Source organism: Psammomys obesus, unplaced genomic scaffold (assembly GCF_907164565.1).
Source record: "Psammomys obesus unplaced genomic scaffold, mPsaObe1.curated_primary_1811, whole genome shotgun sequence".
NCBI classification, from domain to species: Eukaryota; Metazoa; Chordata; class Mammalia; order Rodentia; family Muridae; genus Psammomys; species Psammomys obesus.
The window spans coordinates 18097928-18121172 of NW_026596120.1; the positions used below are offsets into that span (position 1 = coordinate 18097928).

Sequence of the window (23245 nt, forward strand, 5' to 3'; positions counted from 1 at the left end):
TGGGTGGGGCCTATGCAAATATAAATCCGGCCGAGGGCGGTAAACTTCACATCCGGGGCGGGGCCTGCATAATCCGGGTGTCAGACTCATTGGAAACTGAGCATGCGTGTTATCAGCTCTAGTTTGAAGGACGGGGCGCGCTTAGTCCAAAAAGAGGCGGTAGGAAAATTGGGCATGCGTAGTCGTAGGCCAGCTCCTCTTCAGTTTGGGTGGAGCCTATTAGTGCTGGGGCGGGCCTGCGGGAAGATGGACAAGAGTAGGAGCCGCTAGAGGAGGGGCGGGGCCCGAGGGGCGGGACCTCGGGTGGCCCGAGGTGGCCGGGTTTGCTGGGTGAGAAGCAGCGCAGTCCGATTCATCCCGGTACGGGGATGGCGTCCCCAAGGGAACTGACCCAGAATCCCCTGAAGAAGATCTGGATGCCGTACAGCAATGGGCGGCCCGCTCTGCACGCCAGCCAGCGTGGTGGTAAGACGGGGTCCGTGGGGAAAGGAGGAGGAGGTGAACCCGGATGGTGGGTAGATGGCCTGGGCGAGGGTCTTAACGTGGAAAGGCGGAAGACAGGTAAAGAAGCGGGCACAGGTGAGGCTGTTGTGACTGATGGGCGGAGTCGGGGACAGCCGAGAGGCTGGGAACAGGTGAATCGTGGGTGACAGTGGTGCTGTGGCGGTGGCCCGCAGAAGCTAAGGGTGGTGGAGCGGGAGTGGGGATGGTGTGAGGGGACATCTCAGTCTGTTGGAGACTGGGTCTGGACACCATCAAGCTGTTTCCAGTGCCTGGGTACAAGGGAGGACTTCGTGGTCGTGGGCACTACTTTTTCCTCTCTCCTGGCCACAGAGCGGGCTGGCAGGTAGTCCGGCTGGAGACTGAGCTCCAGACACGGCTTTTGGCCTCTCTGAGCCGAGAACTTTTGAAAGCCTAGCAATGGGCTAGTAGTCCTCAGCAAGACAGGTACCCCTTGGTCTTAAACCCAAAGTTTTGGAGGACCTTCAGGGGAGCGCAGTGGTCAGGACTGAGTCAGGGGAACAGCGCACCGTGGGGCCTATCTCAGTGTCCTTGGACATCGAGGCATCGAATGAGTTCATATGTAAATGACTGCACTGGAGGACGGAACATCTGGGGGATGTGCTGAAATTTGTGAATTGCTAAGTAACTCACTTCTGGGATCCTGGGTGTTTTCATCTGCTTCCTTGGTTTTTCTGTTTGTTCTTAAATGAATCTGCAACTTTTTCATTAACAGGGAAAAGGGGGAAAAAAAACTTGTTTTAGGAGTGATTCAAATATTGTAATGAAATTGCAGCTTGGCAAAGACCTCAGAGAACATCTAGTCCAACTGGAGGCGCAGATATGGAAATGGCTGTTGTGTGATGTCCCAGGGTCTCTGTGCATTCCCGAAGGCTGCTGTGTGTGTGATAAGGGAGGGGAGGGTCCTCTGGGCTTCTGTTGCCAAGGCCAGCCTGAGGCCATGACTTTGGCCATTACCTCAGTGAGAGTCCTAGGAGAGTGGGGGCGGGGAAGGTGTGTGTCTGTGATCACAGCTCGGGTCCTGCTAGGCTGGCTGTTGTTCATAAGCTGCCTGTCTTCCTGTGGGTGGAGGCTCTGACCACAGTATGGGCACTGGGGGATCCGTAGCTGTCCAGAAACATTGCTAGTCCCCAGAGGCTGTGGCTTTAGCCTGGCCAGTCGTCCTTTTAGAAGCTCCTTGCCAGCCTTTATTAGGAGTGTGGTCCTAACCAGGGGTGGCTGCACTGAGCCGGAACCTGGACTTTGGGGACAGCGACACTCAAGCCACCTCCGGGACCAGCTGTGTGATCTTGGACAAGGAGCTAACCCTTAGACCTCAGCGTAGGATGGGACCATTATCGTCTTTGTCTCTACTAAGGAGTGAATACTTGAAAAGAGGAAGCAAGCCGAGTGTGGTGACGAAAACCTTTGATCCCTGCACTGAGGAGGCAGAGGCAGGAGGATCTCTGTGAGTTTGAGGCAGCCTGGTCCATGTAGTGAGTTCCAAGATAGTCAGGGATACACAGAGAAACCCTACCTCAAAAAAAAAAAAAAAAAAAAAAAAAAAAAAGACCCTAAAACAAACAAACAAGTAACTCTTGTGTTGGAATGGTCTGGGTTGTAGACTTACACTTTTCTGAATTAGGAAGTGACTTGGCCAAAGATGAAACTTCAGGTGTGTGCCTGGGGATGGGGGTCTGGGCCCCAGCCAGGGATCCCAGAGGTCACAACACAGCCAGGCAGCCCCTCTGTTTGCACCTTTGCACAGGGAGCTGGGACCAGGTGGGAAGGACAATAAAGACCCTAGGTCAGGGAAGATTAGCCTGACTTTACAGGAAGGAAAAAGTGGCTCCTGCTTCTCTAGTTGGGGCTGACGGGGAATTTCCTCCGGTGTCTAGTCCACAGCCCCTCAAGTTGCTGGGGCTGACTGACAAAGCCATGTTCTCCACGCTCAACACCATAAATAGTTGACAAAATTTGATATGTTTATAAAATTCAGAGCCATACTTACACGTCTGGAAGCTAATAGATTTCCTTACCATTAGAATCCCAGCTTAGACCTTCAGGAGCTCTGAGGAGGTAGGACAGGGCATGAGAAGGGACCCTAGGACCATGACAGGTAGGATGTGGTTTTTTCTTTGTTTTTGAGATTGTAGTCTCCTGGAGCAGGCCTGGAACTGGCTTGTGGATGGTCCTCTGCCTCCTCAGTGCTAGAATACCATTTTTCTTTATTTTTTAAAGTTTTTTAAAAATATTTATTTCCTTATTTTATACGTATGAGTATTTTCCTTTCATGTATGTCTGTGCACTTTCATGGAAGTATGTGCTTGATGTCCTGAGAAGTGAGGGGAGGGCAGCAGATCCTCCAGAACTGGAGTTATGGACTCCTGTGGTCCTTTGTGTGGGTGCTGGGAATCCAACCTTGTCCTCTGCAACAGCAAGTGTCATGTCAGGCTTCTCTGTGCAGTCCTGGTTGACCTGGGCTTACGCTGTAGACCTCAAACTAGCCTCAAACTCAGAGCTCCACCTGCCTCTGTCCCCAGAGTGCTAGGAATAAAGGCGTGTGCCACTACGGCAGACTAAGAATAAGTGCTTTGAATCACTGAGCTATCTCTGCAGCCCCTAATATTGTTTTTCTGATGGCTTTTTTAGCTGAAAGTGGCAAGATGGCATGATTCCTCTGGTGGACACGGCTGTGTGTATGCACAGGGCAACAGGAGGACAGTTTCTGTCCTCTGAGGGGAGGGACTGTCATGCCTTTCCTTCCTCAGTCTGGGCAAGGCGGTGGGAGCAGGTACAAGAAATTCAGGAGTTTGCTGGAACCCACTCCAGGAACTGCTGCTGTGCTCTTGGCAGAAGTGCCTGGAAGTAGGCAGGCGCTCTTGATTGCCACAGATGCCTCAGGCCTTCGGGCTCCTAGGGCTCTGTAGTAAGCCTTCAGTAAATATATGGAAAAGGGAGCCAGAGAGGGCTGAGCTGACGTGTCCTGCTGTCCTGGCAGCTAGATGTTAGGGTCCTTGTTTCTCAGGGATGTGGTTCTGGCTGTACACCCCACCTCAAGGTCTCAAGGTCTGGGCTGTGCCCTCCCTTGTTCTGACCTTGAGTATAATTTCTTCACTCTAGGGACTATCTCCACATCCTGCTGTTGTAAGCAGGACTGCCACAAATGGTCTTGAACTTTGGTTTGCTTTGATTTTTTTCCCCCCTGGGGAGCTTATCTTGAGGAGCAGAGGTGATCACCAATTTATTGCCTTGTTTTGTCCCCAGATCCAATCTGCTGTCCTTATTGCCTGCCCACCTTCCATATTGGTGGGAGTGGAGAACGGGGGCCCTGTCAAAAGAGAGTGTGGGAGGAGGCCCCACGTCAAGCTCTGGGAAAATAGATGTTGAGCCGTCTAGTTTTCATGTCAACTTGACACAAGCGCTGGTTACTTGAGGGGAGGGAACCTCAATTGAAGATGAGGCTGCAGACAAGCCTGTGGGGCATTTTCTTAATTAATGATTGGTGGGGGAGGGCCCATTGTGGGTGATGCTGTTCCTGGGCTGGTGATCCTAGGTGCATAAAAAAAGCAGGTTGAGGGCTGGAGAGATGGCTCAGAGGTTAAGAGCACTAGTTAGTCTTCCAAAGGTCCTGAGTTCAATTCCCAGCACCCACATGGTGGCTCACAACCATCTATAATGAGGTCTGGTGCCCTCTTCTGGCGGGCAAGCACACATGCAGGCAGAACATTGCATAATAAATAAATAAATAAATAAATAAATAAATAAATAAAGTCTTTTAAAAAGAGAAAAGATTAGACTTAGCAGCCCATGATGTGCAAGGCAGTAAGCAGCACCCTCTATGGCCTGTGCATCAGCTCCTGCCTCTAGGTTCCCGTGTTGTTTGAGTTCCTGTCTGACTTCCTTGGGTGAAGAACACTCATGTGAGAATGTAAGCCAAATAAACTCTTTCCCCCCACGTTGCTTTTAGTTATGTTTTGTCAAAGCAACAAACCCTAAGACAGGTGTAAAGCGTAGTACAGTACCTCAGTCTTGAAGTGCTGAGCACTGTCCCTGAGAGATTAATGGTGCATGTGTGTGTGTGTGTGTGCGTGTGTGTGTGTGTGTGTGTGTGCGCGCGCGCGCGTGTGCGCGCTCATGGGGAGGGGCAGGCAGATGGATTGCCCTCATAAATGGCTGATGTACTTTAAATTGCTTCAGAGCGAGCGCCTGGTCAGCCTGGGCAGGAGTTGTGCAAACAACAGACTCCAGCAGTGTGCAGAGGAGGCGAAGCCTTGCTTAACGCGGTTTCCTCTCTCCTTAGCCAACTCTGAGGTTATTCTGCAAGTGCCCTCACTCTTACTTCAGCCCATGTCTCCTTCGCCACCTTGGCGTTCACAGTTTGAGTCATGCACAGAAGTGATGCTGCTTCCATCCCAAGTCCTAAGTGCAGCTGGGGCTGAAATATACCTGTGTCCATAGTCCAGGATGCTTCGAGGGCAAGGCAAAGGGTGCAGCTTCCCAGCGTGCTCCAGCCTTCCCTGGGGGAGGTGCTAGATCATGCTAATGGGGACACCAAGACTCAGAGTTGCCAGGAGTCAGAATCAAAATCAGGACCCTGGTGCCTGGCTGTGGATGCCAGGCACAGGTATTCATGAGGCCTGTGTGTTCTAGAGAGACAGCTAAGGGGGCCCTGATAGTCTGGCAAAGGAGGGCAGGTGGCTGGGCAGAGGAGAGGCCTGCACAGCTCCCCACATCTGCTCACAGCCTGTCTCCTGTGGTTTTACTGGGCCAGGTCTTAGGGGTGATGAAAAGGAAGGCTCCCATGGCTTCTAGGGAGGGATCACGTTTGGCCCTCATTGGAAGCTGAGCTGAGTCACAGGCAGTCCTGCTGCTTTGGCATCTGTCCCCGGCCACTGCGGCTCAAGGAGATCCTCCTAAGGTCCCAGTGACACACAGAGTCACAGTTCCGAAACTTCAGTCTGAAGAGCCAGTGAGTTTCCTGGGTTTCCTTCTAGAGCATAGGTGAAGGGCTACCAATATAGCCGTGGGGCCATACCGCAGGTGGTAGGAAGCAGCTGGCCACTCGGGTAAGGGTCTCAGGACCCTTCTCATCCCTCCATGAGGGGAAACAATCAACAAGCCTCGCCGGGGTAATGCTTTCGTGAAGGGCTCAGTTGGTTGCTTGGCTCAGTGGACAGTCATGCATAAAGCGCTACTCCAAGGAATCAGTCCAGAGCTCACAAGGAGACGACGGTGGAGCTGGCTCTGGTAGACAGAGATTAGGGTATGGAGAGGCAGGCGCTGGCTCCGTCCTTTGGGCAGTGGGCCGCTCCTCAGCAGCGTCAGCGCCTGGCCTGGCTGGTTGTGCCTTATAAACTGGTGTGTGCTTTGTGATGGAAGGGGCTGGTGAGGTTCCAGAGCCCAGACTGACCTGGGAACAGAGCACAGATCAGCCTAAGACGGGATCCGGGGTTACTTAGCTGCCTGATGCCAGGCAGCCAGAAGTACAGCTGGTGTCAGTCCTATGCCCCGAGGCCGACGTAACCTGGGAAGAGAGGGAGACTCGGGCTGATCAGCAGCGTGCAGCAGTGTATGCGCCCGAAGGAGTCACTCTCCTTGCGGCTGTGATAAAATACCTGACAGAACACCTTAAGGAAGGAAATGCTTTTTCTGGCTCACAGTTCAAGGGGAGAGACCGCCATGGCAAGGCTGAAGCTGGCAGAGCTGCTGACATCGCAGCCCCGGGGAGGAAGCAGAGAGTGGGTGGGTGCTCCTGCTGGCTTTCTTCTTCTTCTGTCTGTTTTCTCAACTCAGGATCCCTGCCCACAGAACGGCACTGCCCACATTTAAGGTGGACCTTTCTGCCTCCGTTAACCTAATAGAAACCTCACCATAGACAAGCCCAGAGATTGGTTTCCACGGTGACTCTAAATCCCGGTGACAGTCTAACCACCACAGTGCTGCTTGCCTTCCAGTGTGCATGACCAACTGCCCAACACTCATCATCATGGTGGGCCTGCCCGCCAGGGGCAAGACCTACATCTCCAAGAAGCTGACCCGCTACCTCAACTGGATCGGTGTGCCTACTCGGGGTGAGGCTCCAAGGGGCTCGTGGGGGTTGGGGGCCCTGCTGAGGAAGGGGAGGAGAGAAGGCTTCTCTCTGGGAGGCGGGCAGGGCCTGGGGAAGGGTCCTGGGCAGGGGTCTGTGAGGTTGCTACCCTGTGAAAGCTGAGCCTCTCCTCCCCTAGAATTCAACGTTGGCCAGTATCGCCGGGACTTGGTCAAGACATACAAATCTTTTGAGTTTTTCCTCCCAGACAATGAAGAAGGCCTGAAAATCAGGAAGTAAGTGTGGTGAGGGGTGGGGTGGGGCAGCGCTGTAGGGAAGGCTTGATAAGTGACAACACCTTTGCTGAGAAACAGCTCCTCTCCCAACCTCTGGAGCCTCGCTGCCGCTGACTGCTTGAGCTGCTCCTGAGCTGCAGCGTCACCGTCCAGATGCTATGTGACAGAGAGAAGTGGCATCTTCGTTTTTTCTGTTCTTTCTTTCTTCTTCTTCTTCTTCTTCTTCTTCTTCTTCTTCTTCTTCTTTTTTTTTTTTTGAAATAAGGTCTTACTGTGTTGCCTGTTGTGGAAAGGTTGGCATATAATGGGTTTAGCGGGATGTTGTATGTAGCCTTGATGATCTCTTTCCTGCCCTAGGATTGAGGGCCTTAGGTAAGGACATTCTGTGGGAAGGGGGGGCTGGAGCCTCAGGGAGAGGAGAGGCTTGGCAGGCCATGTCAGGGACCACTGCATGGCATGCATGTCCTGCCTGTCTATCCCAGGCTGCCATGGAAGGTGCGTGTCATTCCCTCTTCTGCCCAGGATTAGGCACCCTCATGAATGCTATAGTATGTTTGCCATGTGCTTGACATGTTCCTGGCATGTAGCAGCTAGGTTTTAGCTTGGTTTTGGTTTAATGTGTCCTGGGTGCTGTGGGGAGAGTAGCTGACAGTCACAAGACAGAAATTTCCATGTGACCTTTCTCCCCCTCCCAATTCCAATGTGAACTTTCTAAGTGATGATGCGCCCTTCCTCGGAGGGGACTGGCTCGGATGCTCAAGGAGCCCTGCCTTCCCAGGCATGTGCACACGCCTTTAATCTCATCACTTGGAATACAGATGCAGACAAATCTTTAGGAGTTCAAGGCCGGCCTGGTCTGCATGGTGAGTTCCAGGCTAGCCAGGGCTACATAGTGAGACCCTGTCTCAAAACAAGGACAACAGAAACAAGCCTTGTCCCATTTCCATTTCTGTTGCTGTGGGAAAACACCAGACAAAAACACCCGACAGAAATAAAGGGGAGAAATGCTGGTTTGTTTTCCATTCCGGATTATAGTCCACTGAGAGAAGTCAAGGCAGGAACTTAAGCAGCTAGTGACATCCACAGCTCAGCACAGAGACACAGTAACTGTGTGTACGCCTGCTTGCCCAGCCTGCCTTTTCACTCATTACACAGTTCAGGACCAGGCCATGGCAGGGGTCACCCACATGTTCAAGGGTCTTCCCATTTCAATTAACCTAATTTTTAAAAAAAAATTGGGGGCTAGACAGATGGCTTACTGGCTAAGAGCACTGGCTGCTCTACCGAGGACCTGGGCTCAATTTCTAGCACCCACATGGCAGCTCACAACTGTCTGGAACTCAAGTTGTAGAGAACCAGACACTTTCACACAGACATAAAATACAGGCAAAACAACAATGCACATAAAAATAATTTTTAAAAAAAAATCTTACTTTTTTTTTTACATGCATTGGTGTCTTGCCTGCATGTATGTCTGTGTGAGGGTGTCAGGTCCTGGAACCGGAGTTATAGACAGTTGTAAGATGGCATGTGGGTGCTGGGAATTGAACCCCAATCCTTCAGAAGAACAGGCAGTGCTCTTAACTAACTGCTGATCCATCTCCCCAGCCCCAAATAAATAAATCTTTAAAAAAAGAAAAAGAAAATTCTCACAGACATTCCCACAGGCCACCTGACCCAGACCATCTGTCATGGAAACCTTTTCCAGGTGATGCTAAGATTGTGTCAGTTTCACAATTAAAACTAACCACCACATGCCCCTTATTAGCCTCAGGTGGCACAGACTTGCCCTCCCTCAGCCATCTTGGTAGGACAGTACCAGCGGCTGCCCCAGCTTTTGTAACTTCCTCAAATGAAGCCCAGCTTCAGGGTTAGAGGGCACTAAGCTACCTATTCCCCTGTGGCCACCAGGGGGCAGGAGTGCGCCTCTGTGCACGAGACCAGGTTCGTCACCTGACTGGTAAAACTGGAGGCCAGGAGATACATTGATATTAGAAGCTACTGTGTGCTTGGTGTCTGATGCCCATTGTCCCCATTTTTTAGGCAAGGAGGCTCCCAGATCCCACACACTTCTGTGTGGGTTACTGAATAATTTTGAACCTAAATCTACTTACCACTAGAAACTGTATCAGTGCTGAGTTTGATCTGTGCCAGCATTTGGGAGGTGAAGGCAGGAGGGTCAGGTTCAAGGTCAGCATCTTTTACATAGTTCAAGGCCAGCTCGGGCAGCAGGAGCCCACATCTCAAAAGACTAGAAACCAATCAATTAAACAAAACAGCGGCAACAAAAAGTTTCCACCATCCACTCACTCAAGGATCTCACGGCTAGTGGGTCAAAGAATGTCTCAAGTGCAAAATCTAAAGCAAGGCCAAGGTCCGGGCCCCCGTGTCTGATCAGTGCCTTTCCCACCTATGGAGGCTGAGCTTGGAATGAAGGTCTGTTTGGGGCCATTGAGTCTGAACTGGAAGGCTGGTAGTGTTGGTGTTCCCAGTCTGCTGGCCGTTTCACTCAGAATCTGGGGAATAGTTCAAATGGAGAAACCCAGACCCAGGTTGGAGGAAGTAGCCCAAAGTCACCTGCTGGAACAGAGGAGCCCGTGGGGGAAGGTGAGGCATTCCTGTTGGTTTTTTGCACTGGGAACTGAACTGGGGCCTTGTTCGTGATAAACTGACTGCACACAGCCCCGGAGCAGAAAGAATTTTTGTTTGTTTTGAGATGGATGGCAGGATGTAGCTCAGGCTTGAACTTGAATGGCTTTGAACTTCTGATCCTCCTGTCTCCACCTTCCAAATCCTGGGATTACAGGCATTTGCCACTATGTGGGTGGGACCAGAAGTCTTAAAAATGGGAACCCTAAGGGCAGGCCTTGGTAAGGCATGCCTTTAATTCCAGCGCTTGGGGGATCTCTGTGAGTTCAAGGCTTAGTCTACAAAGAGAGTTCCTAGACAGCTAGGGCTACACAAAGAAACCCTGCCTAAAACAAGAACAAAATAACAACAAAAAGGGAAGCCTGAGAAGAAAGGGCTGCGTTAGAGGCCTGGCTACACATCCGCTGTCGAGGTCTCAAAGCTATGCAACATCCAGATATATGAAAGCAGAGAGGAAGGTGTCAACAGGAATGTGACAGTCATTGAGAGGCAGGAGTACACAGCCACGCTGCCTGTGGGAGCATGTGTGCCCCTGCGTGAATCTGTGGGAGTGTGCGCCTCGTTCTTGGTGTGCGTCCCCCGAGCCGCACACCCTTGCTCAGCCTTTGCATCTGCATAGCCAGCACGCTTGGATCCTAGCACTACCTGCGGTTGGTGACCTCCAGGGTGACTCCCAGGGCTCACGGCTGAGGTTTCTTACAGCACAGTGACAGGAAGCAGGGAAAGACTCAAGGCGTGAAGTCCAGCCCAGACATGCGAGCCGTCTCCTTGGAGCCCCCAGGATGCCTTCCGTTCCTCCAGCATGGGTCCAGGGGATTCTCACACACACTGATAGGCTGGCGTGCCCCAAATGGCTATAGTGCACTCACACAGACCTGCCCATACACAGGCAGGCAAGTACTAATGTCTCCCAAGATGTTCTGGTGTTTCCTTTGGAGCCCTGGGGTTCCTCTGTAGGTCCGTAATCAGGACAGCTCACAAAGATCTTAGCTCAGCTCAGAACGTGCTGGTCTATAGGCAGGTAGTAAAATGACCCAACAGCGCTGATTTTCTACACTCAGAATTTAGAGGTTTTGACAAAAGAAAACACTTTAAAAAAAAAAAAACCCAAAACCCAACTCCTTTTTAGCATTTATTTTGACCACGTGTGCCTGTGCGCTGCATGCATGCCTGTATCCTCTGAGGTCAGAAGAGGGCGTGGGATCCCCTGAACTGCAGTTATGATGGTTGTGAGGTACCGTGTGGGTGCTGGAATCGCACCCAGGTCCTCTGCAAGAGCAGCAAGTGCTCTTAACCACTGAACCCTCTCCCCACCTGCTTAAAATTTTTAAGAACATTTTCTTTATTTTTATTTTATGTGCACTGGTGTTTCCCCTGCATGTTTGTGTGAGGGTATCAGAGCCTGTGGAACTGGAGTTACAGACAGTTGTGAGCTATCATGTGGGTGCTGGGATTGAACCCAGGTCCTCTGGAAGAGCAGCCAGTGCTCTTAGCCACTGAGCCATCACCCCAGCTCCCCAAAAATATTTCTTAAAGATTAAATTTTCTTTCATTTTATTATTTTTGCATGTGTCTGAGTGCTTTACCTGCATGTCTACAGAAACCAGAAGAGGGTGCCAGAATGCCTAGAACTGGATGTGGGTGCTGGGGATTGAATTTGATCCCTTAGAAGAGTAGTCAGTGTTCTAAACCACTGAGCTGTCTATCTATCTATCTAGGGTTTTCTTTTTAAAAAAATTAATTTATTAATTACGTATACAATGTTCTGCCTGCATGTACACCTGCAGGCCGGAAGAGGGCACTAGATCTCAATATAGATTGTTGTGAGCCACCATATGGTTGCTGGGAATTGAACTCAGGACCTTTGGAAGAGCAGCCAGTACTCTTAACCTCTGAGCCATCTCTCCAGCCCTACCTAGGGTTTTCTAGACAGAGTTGCTCTGTAATAACTAGGGCTGTCCTGAAACTCACTTTGTACACTCACAGAGATCCGCCTACCTTTGCTTCACAAGTGCTGGGACTAAAGGTGTGCGCCGCCGCCACCCCACTTTCTTTTAATTTTTAAATGTGTGTGTGTGAGCACGCACCCACGCGTGTGCATGCCATGTACGTGAAAGTACCACAGAGACAAGAATAGGCATGGGATCTCCTGGAGTTGGGGTTGCCTACTTTTTAAAAATAATTTATTTATTTTGGTTTTGTGTTCATTGGTGTCCTGCGTGCTTATATGTGTGTGTGAGGGCATCAGATCCCCTGGAACTGGAGTTACAGACAGTTGTGAGCTGCCTAGTTTTGCATTGCTTGATGGGTGCTGGGAACTGAACTCAGGTCCTCTAAAAGCACAGAAATTGCTGTTAACCGCTGTGCCCTCTCTCCGACTCCCAGAAGAAAGAGCTTTGAAGGGTTAACTGAGAAACCCATAGAGCACAGGGTCAGGAGGAGGCAGGAAGGCACAGCTGTTTAGTGGCCTGGACTTGGCTCCGCAGTGACAGCCCTACAATATAGGCCTTTGACTTTGACACACTGGGAATCTCCGTGCACACTCTAGGATCACAGATGGGAGGGCTGGCATTACTCTACGTCAGTACGTGAAGACGGGTGGGAGGGATTTCTGCTGTGGGCAATGCCCTGGGTTCCATCTCCAGCATCACTTTCTTTTAAAAGCGAGGATGTCATAGATAAAAAGTAAAAGTACGGCACTCAGGAGGCAGAGGCAGGTGGATCCCTGTGGGTTCAAGGCTAGCTTGGTCTATGTAGCAAGCTCTAGGTCACCTGGTGAGACCCTGTTTCAAACAAAATAAAAGCAGCTTTGTTTCTCCTCCAGAGCTTTAGGAGAAACAAAGTGGGAACGGCCCCTGCATGTGCCAGTTCATTTCAAAGCAAACAAGCCATCCCAGTATAGTGCACGGTCATGGGGGTTAGAGTTGAATGTCCTGGGGACACGGCCCTGTGCTCTGTCAGGAGGCGGTTTATGGCGTTCTCTCCTCCGGGACAGAATGCTGCCATTGTGTCCTTCTTTGCTGCCCCCAGCCTAGGGTCCACAGAGAATGGCTGATTGGAAAGCATCCATCTTGAGAGTGGAGCTGTGGTTCCATGGTTAAGAGCACTGGCTGCTCTTGCAGAGAACCGGGGTCTGATTCCCAGCACCCACATGGTGGTCTACGACCATCTGTAACTCTAGTTCTAGGGAGTCCAATACCCTCTCCTGTTACAGTATCCTTTATTCTTCTGATGTAGTCCATCTGCTAACTTAGGCCCAATCCTGGAAGCTTCTAGCCTCTGTACAATCTAATCTAGGCCTAGAACATTTTCAGCCTCTGAGACTTACTGCGAATAAGCTCACCCTTTCTAGTTCATTCTGAACTTTGGCTGGCTGGTTCAACCCAGCTGCTCTGGTTTAAATTCCTCTCCAAGCCAACTGATTCAAACTGGCTTCACTCAGTTTCTCACTGAATTGCTCTGCTTGGCCTCAAACTAACTCTAGAATCTGTTCTAATCTGGCTCCTTCTCACTCTGTGGCTTATTCTAGCTTCACCTGTGTCTAGCGTGTTCTCTCTTCAACCTCTCTCTCCATAAAACTCTCCAGGTAAAAACTGCCTCCTCTTTTTCTCTCTTTGTGCTGCTCTCAGCCTTCAGCCGCCTCTTCTGACCTGCACTGAACTCATGAACGAAATCCAACCTGGCTGCTTCCTTCTACCAACTAACTTTACCTTCCTTGTTTGGGATTAAAGATGTGTGCTAAGGGCTTGTCTGTATTCCTGCCAGAGTAGCCATGCTGGATTAAAATCCCTCTACACTCTTCTGACCTCTGAGGGCACTAGGCGCACACACACATGGTCTGCATCATGCAGGCAAAACACTGATATACATAAAATAAGTAAACCAAAAATTAACTAATTCAAGAAAAGCACTTAGCTTGATAATCGCAGAACATGCATGATACTTAGGAATCATGAACGTGGCAAAGCAACAGCTGTGCCAGGATGAGGTGACGAAGGAACATACAGAAAGTGGCATCCGGAAGGCCTGATACCCAGGAACACAGTCAGAGGAGAGCCGGCCCCTCTCCTGTCTGTCTGTCTATGGTAGGCTTGACACTAGGCTGACTCTGTGTCTTCTCTCCTGAAGGCAGTGTGCACTGGCGGCCCTCCGTGACGTCCGGAAGTTTCTCAGTGAGGAGGGCGGACATGTGGCGGTGAGTGGGACGCCCTCAAAAAAACCAAGTGAGATGTAGGATTCCCCCACCCCACCCCTAGCTACTGTTTGCTCTTCGGGCACTTGGAAGGGAAGCAGGGTGGGGTAGGTGTGCCCCTGATGCCTGAGGGTGCCAGCCAAGGGAAGAAGCATGCAGGAGGAAGTGTCTGGGCCAGGCTTTCCCCCTGCAGTTCTTCCTTCTAGAAGTGAGGACTGGCAGTAGTCTAGATCAGTCTTCCACACATCCGACTTCTCCTGGCGTGGGGACCCCTGCCCAGAGTTTACTGAAAGCACCTGAGGCCTGGGGAGGGGATTCCTGGGGCTGAGGATTCCTGCAGTCAGATGAGGTGTGACCAGGCAGAGCTGTGGGAATCCTTGAGGAAGGGCCTCTCTCAGCCCTGTGCATTCAGGGCTGTCTCCTCTCTACCATGTTCCCCCTGGAGTCCTGCCTCCTGAAGCTCACTGACCCCCAGCTCTAGTCTGTATTCTTTGCCTCCGCACTGCCAGCACCACACGCCAGGTTTTTTCTTTTTTTGGCTGATCTGTTTTGTTTATTTTTATTTATTTGTTTGTTTGATTTTTTTTTTTTTTTTTTTAGACAGGGTTTCTCTTTGTAGCCATAGCTGTCCTAGATCTCACTCTATAGACCACGAACTCACAGATCTACGTGCCTCTGACTCCCAAGTGCTGGGATTAAAGCCTTGTGCCACCAACATCCAGCACTGGCTGGACTGTTTTATTGAAGTGGACCCCACAGATACGTTTTCTTCAGTAAAGTGACTGGAGATGTAGCTCAGTAGATAGAGTGCTGCCTAGCAGCCATGAAACCTAGGGTTTGACCTCCAGCATGGAATAAATTGAGTATGTTGACATGTGCCTGTGGTTGCAATCCTATGGAGGTAGAGACAGGAGGATCAGAGCATCCTTGGCTATTAGGGAGCTCTAGGCCAGCCTGGGATGCATGAGACCCACTTCTAAAAACAACAGAGTGCTTGGGAAATACTTGTGGTGAAACCTTACCCAGCAGAAATGTTTTTTTGTTTATCTGGTTAGGTGTTTTCCAAGAAAAACAGGGTTTCTCTGTGTGGCTTTGGCTGTCCTGAAACTCACTCTATAGACCAGGCTGGCCTCTAACTCACAGAGACCTGCCTGCCTCTGCCTCCAAAGTACTGAGATCAGAGGTGTGTGCCATCACACCTGTCTTAGGAGGGTCTGATGGTTGGATGTGGGATACATGGATCCCCTCTCCCCTCCCATTTCCCTACCTTCCACCCCTAACCCCTCTACTCCCCAGCTATGTTGGCTGATGGTTTCTGGCTTGGCCATCAGAGAAGTTGGATGCCTTTGACTTGCTGGTCTTCTCCAGTTTCATCTAGGGGAGCTGGGGCTTCTTGTGCTGTTTCCACTTGGGAGGCCTTTATGGTCTTCAAGGCCTCTCTCCTTGAGCTAGATCCTCCCTGATTCAGGCTATGTCCAAGGGGACCCTCCTTAGGGAAATTCATCCTCCAGACATAGAAACTGCCAAAAGTTATTTCTTTAATAAACTGCCTTTACCACTTTCTGGTAGCTCAAACTCCCTCCACTTCCCATTTTCCTAACTTCCTTTTCTACAATTCTCAGTGGTTCCATTTGTTTTGTTTTGTTTTGTTTTGTTTTGAAGATAGGGTTTCTCTGTGTAGCCCTGGCTGTCCTGAAACTCACTTCATAGACCAGGCTGGCCTCCAACTTGACATCTGCCTGCCTCTGTCTCCCAAGTGCTGGGATAAAGGGCATGTGCTCCCGTTGCCAGGCAGTATTTCTTTTTTCTGTGCATGTGTGTGGGAGTGTGGCACAGGACAAGTGTAGGGATCAGAGGACGACTTGCAGGGAGGGTTGGTCTCACATACCGAGTTCAGGTCATCTGGCTTGGTCACACACACACATTCTCCCTCCCTAAGTGTAATAAAAATTTTAAAAAAGAAAAGCTGTGTTGCTAGGTTTGGTAGCACTCACGTGTAATCCCAGCACTTGAGAAGCATAGGCAGGAGGATTGCTGCAGGTTTGAGGCCAGTCTGCCCTACATTACAGGTTCAAAGCTAGCCTGGACTATAGTGAGACCCTGTCTTGGCCCATCACAAGAAAGCTTTAGCTCACAGTTTTGAGGCTGAAAGTTCCAGATTGGGTACCCTCACATATTAAGGAGCTCATAGCATCATGGCAGGAGAACCTTGCAGGAGAAAAAGACCATATCTGGAGATAGGAAAACACAGAGCTGGGTAGGCCAGACTTGCATCTCTCTTGGGAGAAACTGAACATGAACCTTAGGAGAAAAACCACATCCAAATCATAATTCCAGGCTTAACCGGTTTTGCTAGAATCCACTGGTCACACATGAACTGAGCGCAGAGCTCTGCTGAGTACCTTCCTCTATGTAAGTCTGCAGGAGACAGGCCAGGCTGGTGGCCTGGGCAGCAGGACCCTGGCACGAAGCCCACTCTCCAGAGAATGCCTGTGCTGCAGCCTTGGGTGGCCTTTTGCTTCCATAGCACCAGAGATCCGAGCTCACCTCAGTTTGGTCCTAGGTTTTTGATGCAACAAATACCACTCGGGAACGGAGAGCGATGATCTTAAACTTTGGGGAACAGAATGGCTACAAGGTGAGGTCTCCTGGGTACCTCTTCTTAGCAGGGTGGCTGTACATCTGGGCCCTCAGAGACCCCTTTTGCAGCCTCCTGGTGTCCCTGGGCATTGGGCATTAGGGTTGCTGAGTGTAATTTGAGCGGAGGAGTAGTTTCCTCTCCTCCTGGAGCTTGCTTTCTAGGGCTGTAGTGAGAGCCTGGGATACAGTGGCACCTGCTTTAGCTTGGTGGGCATGTGGGTGGCAGGGAGTAACCCTGGGAGGAAGTGCATGTCGCTAACGTGTTTGCCGTCCTGTACCTGCTCTCCCTGCTTCCTCTGCCCTTCCCCTGCTTCCTCTGCCCTTCCCCTGCCGTAGACCTTCTTTGTTGAATCTATCTGTGTGGATCCTGAAGTCATAGCTGCCAACATTGTGGTGAGTGGTTCATCTGACTTCCTGGGGATGGTAATGGGACAGGTGACATGTAACGGTGAGGTCCCTCTCCGGGTTTGGGCCGCCACTTGGGCTGTCCTTCACTGATCTTGGATATTGTGGGGATGAGGAGGTAGGTGAGCCTGGAGTGGGAAGGACTATTGTGTGGAGGGTTGTGTGCCTCGTGGGCCTTCATTCTTGCACGTTTCACATTCCTTCTCTCTCCCTTCCCTTCCCCCTTGGTCTGGAGGAGCCTCAGCCAGGGGGGGGGCTGGGGTGTTTCTATTTAATACCCAGATTTGTTTCCCACCGCCGCTCTTATTCCGTACTCCTTGCTTATCTAGAATGGCCATGTTGGTCTGAAAGATAATTTGGGATAGAGAAGGAGCCCTAAGCTCCCCACTGAGGGTGAGAGACTAACTCAGAGCAGAAAGCCTCAGGGTCATTCCTGATGGAGCAGTCCCCAGCTGGGTACCAGCCTCAGGCCCCCAGCCCTGGCCTGGCCTCTGGCCTCATCTCCCTGACCCCTGCCTATCTGGATCCCCGATTTCTGGTCCTGCCTGTACTCCAGCAAGATGTGTTCTTGCTCTATGCCTGTCTCTGGCAGCAAGTGAAGCTGGGCAGCCCCGACTATGTCAACCGGGACAGCGACGAGGCCACTGAGGACTTCATGAGGCGCATTGAATGCTATGAAAACTCGTATGAGTCACTGGATGAGGAGCAGGACAGGTGGGTGAGGTGACACTTGGCCTTCAGCAGCAGGGAGTGGGTAGGGGGTCCACGTGGGCACCTCCCTGCGGCTCCCTCTGCTGGCGGCTGGGGGAGACGCACAAAAGGCAGAGGTGGGCTGACCTCTTCTGTTTCTTTCCTTGGGGCAGAAATCTACCTGTTACCTTGTGTGGAAATCTATGGGTCAGGACTTTCTCCTGTCCCACCATAAAATCAAGCCTAATTTCTATGCAGAGTGTCTTTCCGAAAGACATTCGCCAAGACTTCAGGAACTTGTTTCAGTGTGCAGTTGGGGAAGCTGACGGGGGCTGACCAACTCATGCCTGTGAACGGGCAGTCAGTGGCCAGATGCTTGTCAGGTCTGCCTCCCCCCAGGAGTGAAGAGCAAGCAGGAGGGCTGAGTGGCAGGGACCTTAAGGTCCAGAAGTGGGTGCCCAGCTGAGGCTCCTAGAGCTAGGATCAGCAGCAGCTTCCGCTAAAGGCCAGCTAGTGAACTGAACGGTTGCTTAGGGTTTGGAAGGTTCACAGTCCCCGCTGCAGTCACTGACTGTGCCATTGTACTGCAAGAGAAACTGTGTAAATAAACGGCCCTGGGTGTGTTCTACTCAAACTTTGTGGAAAACAGCCTGCAAGCAGCTTTTGAATTGCTGGCAGGAGTTTGCCAGCTCCGGCCTCTTGGCATAAGTGTAACCAGCAGTAGTTAAGTAAATAGCAGCGAGACCTTGGTGAAATCTTAGTCACCATAAATCATAATTATGGAAAGATGTGGGAGTGTAGGTTGCACGGCATCAAGGGAAAGGCTGGACTATAAGTATACGTTTGGGTGTTTATAATTACATAAGACCATATAATGCGTATGAACCAAGGACCACAAGCAGCTGCTGGAGAGATGGCTTCCGGGGTGCTGCCAACCTGAGTGCGCTCTGCAAACAGAAACGTCACACAAGCGCAGAGTGGAGGCAGTGGCCAGCACCGCCCTCTGTGCTTCCTGAGCACTGGTTGCCTGGTGAGGAGGGCAGCAGCTCCTTGGCACAGATGACCTGGACTGTGTTCTGGGGGAGAGGGACTCGCGGGGAACCTTGGGGAGTGGAGTGCTGCCAGCCACTACCAGGTCAGGCCTTGGAAAAGCCATCTCCCTCCGTCTGCAGAACACAGGGAGAGGGAGGAAGGGTCTGGGCACACACACTGCAGGCAGGTCATGGCGTGATTTGACAGACCACTTCCCTAGATGTCACCTTTGCAGCATTGATGAGTGCCTAACTGTGTGTCATTGTGGCGCGGTGATGCCGTCTCACACACACACACACACACACACACACACACACACACACACACACACCCCGTCACTTGCACACCGGCTGACCACGGTCCTGTGTGTTGTGATCTCAGCTCCAATGGTGAGAGCTGCAGGTTTTGCAGCTGGTTCCCGTGGCTGCCGATGTGCTTCCGAGGGCCCGGCCACCCTCACGGGCTCTCTCTACCTTCTCTCTGGCAAGGGACCTGTCCTACATCAAGATCATGGACGTGGGGCAGAGCTACGTGGTGAACCGAGTGGCCGACCACATCCAGAGCCGCATCGTCTATTACCTCATGAACATCCACGTGACGCCCCGCTCCATCTACCTCTGCCGGCACGGGGAGAGTGAGCTCAACCTCAAGGGCCGGATCGGCGGCGACCCCGGACTGTCTCCCCGGGGCAGGGAGGTCAGTGTGTGCATGATGCGCACAGGCGTGTGTCTGGGCATTGGTACCTTTGGGGGGACCCTGGCAAATCTGGGGTTGCTCTTGGGGCCTGGGGAGGGTATCTGCATCATTGGGAAGTTAGCGTGGTTTTTTGAAACCTATTTCCCGAGGTTGGGCCGGACTCTGGACCCCGTGCTGTGGGGTCCTGCGAGGCAGCCGAGGCAGCCGGGACCTGTGGGGCTGAGTGTGCTGTGCTGGGTTTCAGTTCGCCAAGCATCTGGCTCAGTTTATCAGTGACCAGAACATCCGGGATCTGAAGATCTGGACGAGCCAGATGAAGAGGACGATCCAGACAGCGGAGGCGCTGAGTGTGCCCTACGAGCAGTGGAAGGTCCTCAACGAGATTGATGCGGTAATTATTGTCCCTTCCTCCCCTGTCGGAAGGGACAGGGAGAGACACCTTCCTTAATTTGTGCTCAGGATGGTCTGGAGAGTAATCAAGGTAGTCATAGTCTGAGGGTTTTAAAAAATTGATTTGTGTGTGTGTATCTGCACGCGTGAATGCCAGTTGCTTTTTCTTGAATTGTCTTTATTTTTTATTTATTATAATTTAATCACTTTGTATCCCAGCTGTAGTCCCCTCCCTCCTCCCCTCCCAAGCCAGTTGCTCTTGTGGAGATCAGAGGACAGCATGCAGGAATTGCACCTGTGTGGGTCCTTGGCCTCTTTACTTGTTGAGCCCTCACTGTACCTTCTTTCAGTTTTAAATGAGTGAGGTTTTTTTTTTTAAAGATGTATTTATTTATTATTTATACATCATTCTGCCTACATGTAGACCTACATGCCAGAAGAGGGGGGCACAGGAGCTCATTATAGATGGTTGTGAGCCACCATGTGGTTGCTGGGAGTTGAACTCAGGACCTTTGGTAGAACAGCCAGTGCTCTTAACCTCTGAGCTATCTCTCCAGCCCACGAGTGAGTTTATTAAATACATAGCAAGCCAAGAGCAAAAGAATAAAGAGTAAGTGAGAGACAGATTGAATGAAGCTCAGTGCTCCATCATCATCATCAATAGGATGCTCAGGCTCCAGCAGTCTGGGAGCCCTGTTAGCAGTCAGCTGCGGGTTCCTAGTCTCCTCAGGCGAAGCTTCCATGTAAAAGAGCAAATAGCAAACTGGGTGGGTGTGGTGGCTCCTGCCTTTAATTTCGGCACTCAGGAGGCAGAGGCAGGCAGATCTCTGAGTTCGAGGCCAGCTGGTTTACAAAGTGAGCTCAGGGCTACACAGAGAAACCCTGTCTCAAAAACAACAACAAAAGAACAAACAGCAACAGATATCGGCAATATCACCAGATCAGGCGTTTGAGAGAGCTATGGGAAACTAACCAGGGAACTTGAGGCGGTTAGCTAGAGTTGCCCATTTTGAGCTCTTTCTCTGTGAATGAGCTTCCCGTGGCCGAAGGTTGGGCTTTCCTTTTCCACTGTAAACATTTTTATTTCACAAGATTAACAGCAGTAACTCTTGGCTGGAGAGAGGGTTCAGACCTTCTAGAGTTCAGATTCCAGCTCCTAACTACCTGTATGTAACTCAAACTCCAGGGAACTTGATAATATCTCTGGACCCTTTATTTTTTAAGATTTACTTGTTTACTTGTTTAATGTAGGAGTATTCTACCTGAATGTACACTGCACACCAGAAGAGGGCACCAGATCACATTATAGATGGTTGTGAGCCACCATGTGGTTGCTAGGAATTGAACTCAGGACCTCTGCAAGAGCAGACAGTGCTCTTAACCACTGAGCCATCTCTCCAGGCCCTCTCTGGCTTCTTAAGGCACAAACACACACATGCACATGAGCACTCACACATAATTAAAAATAAAAATTTAAAACTAATCTTTAAGAAAGACCTGGATTTGATTCTCATCCCCCCCCCCCCCCCCGTGGAGTCTCTCAACTGCGTGTAACTCCAGTGCCCGGGGATCTCACACCCTCTGCTGGTCTCTGTGGGCCACAGGCACACACCTGGTGCACAGACGAATATGTAGGTAAAAGTACCCATAAATAACTGAAACAACAACAACAGAAGCAGGCCTGGTGTCATGGCGCATGCCTGATGCCTGGAAGCCCAGTACTTGGGAGGCAGAGGCAAGTAGAGCTCTGTGGGCCAGCCTGGACTACAGAGTGAGTTCCAGGCCAGCCAGGACTATGTAAAGAAATCCTGTTTCAAGGAAACAACAAAAAAGTAAAGAGAGTTGGAAATAGTTGACCTTTAAAGCTGTTCTCAAGGGCACAGTGTTTTTACCCTTTTTTTTTTTCTTCCTGTGCTTTTACCGGTGTTTTTTGCTGCTCTTTTTCCTCCCTGTTAGGTCTGGGGGCAGCCATAGACTGTAGAGGGCTTTGAGACAAACATGCTGAAACCGAGGTGGGGAGGGTGGGCGGGGAGGGTGGCCCGGCTGTCACAGCAGCTTCCTGGCAAGCATGGCAGCTTCAAGCAGCGGGTGGTGGTTCACCAGACCGTGTTGAGTCGTCTCATTGTTTTTTAGCCCCACCCTCTCCTCTCTTTTGCATTTAAAGTATCTAGGTTTTGTTTCTCTTTCGTATCCCTCGTCCCACACGTCTTCTCTCTAGACCAACCAAATTTATTTTGATGCTATGACAGAAACTTTAAATATCAGCTAATTCATTTAAACATCTCTATGAATTTTTCCTGTGGATCTACTTTCTTTTTATATTAAATTAAATGCAACATACGGATCTATTTACATACCGGTATCATGTTGGTTTAGTTATAGGAGTTTTCACTCTATTTTAAGTCATTGGATCTCTCTATTTGTTTGTCTATCGATCAATCATCTTTTTATGTTTTGTTTTAAGTTTGGGAACATAACTCTCACTTTGTGGCCCAGACTCCCTTGGAATTCATTGCATACAGCTCTGCTAGCCTTAAACCACGGAAATCTTCCCCTCTCAGCCTTCCGAGGGCCAGGATTATAGCTCTGGACCACCACGCAGCTCTTTTCTCTCTTAGCATCTTATTTGAGGTCTTTTGCTTTGTGTCCCCTCATATCGGACTTTTGTTCCTGGTTTTTAGGGGGCATTAACATGTTCTGGACCCAGTGCATGCCTGGTAACTTCTCAGTGAGGGTTGGGCGTGTCGGAGGATTGCTTTGGCTTTTGGTGGGCAGCTAGTGGTGGATTGATTGCCTTTGTCTAGTCGTGGACTCGACTACCGCTGGGTTGTTGATTGAAACAAGCTGGTTTTCAATGCCAGAAGCAGAGGTCTCTAATGGGTTGGATGTGAATCTCAGAATATTCAGTCACCCTGTTCTGGGGTCCACTTAAATCCAACACAACTTAAACACCTGGTCGATGCAGATACTGTTATCAAGTGTCTACTGATTGATCAGGGCTATAGAACAGACTTGGGAGCGAACTACGACCCTGAAGGGACACCTCACAACATATTTAAAGGGTAAAACTATAGAGCAAGGGGGAGCAAGGTAGAATGTAGCATTGTTTAATCATATTACAATCATATTACAATGTAAGGGGTTGAACAGGGGAATTCTCTCAATCAGGACAGGAGTTGGCTCCTGGGCCTGTGAACATGACCTTAGCTGACCTGGCCAGCAAGATGGAGAGGTTGTCCTTGAGAGGTCTGGACTCACACAACTGTCTCCTTACACGTTGTCCCTGAGATGGCTGCACTCAGACAACCGTCTCCTTACAAATTGTCCCTGAGACATCTGGACTCGGACAACCGTCTCCTTACAAGAGAAGCTGTTCAGCTATTGGGAAGTTCCCAGCTCCTCTAGGGCCTGGGACCTTGAACTTAGTTTCTCCTTATGATTAAATGGAGTCTGAAAAGGAAATGGCAGTACTTAGAATAAGTTTCATTTGCTCATTCCCAACAACCCTAAGCCTCCTTCAACAGTTTTGTTACTTGAGGGGACAGGTTGCAGAAGAGAAATAGGTGTGCTCACAGTGGTTACAACAGCCAGAGCCTGGCCAGTGCCAGTGGGAAAGGAAGAGCTAGGTGGATTTATATATTTCACTATTTATCCACCCTCTTCCAGGAACTAGGACCAGGTTCTGAGGACCAGGATCCTGGTGGAGACAAAAGGGACAGGTAG

At 50.5% G+C, this 23245-nt stretch overlaps 1 protein-coding gene across 1 annotated transcript; it reads left to right on the top strand.

Moving 5' to 3' along the window:
- Window positions 1-314: 314 nt before the first annotated feature.
- On the top strand, window positions 315-23245 carry Pfkfb4 (6-phosphofructo-2-kinase/fructose-2,6-biphosphatase 4). The gene is made up of 10 exons (XM_055629878.1): window positions 315-465; window positions 6459-6575; window positions 6732-6828; window positions 13606-13672; window positions 16233-16307; window positions 16646-16702; window positions 17307-17428; window positions 18925-19132; window positions 19377-19523; window positions 23189-23245. The coding sequence occupies exons 1-10, from the start codon at window positions 369-371 to the stop codon at window positions 23243-23245; spliced, it is 1044 nt and encodes a 347-aa protein (XP_055485853.1). The 5' UTR covers window positions 315-368.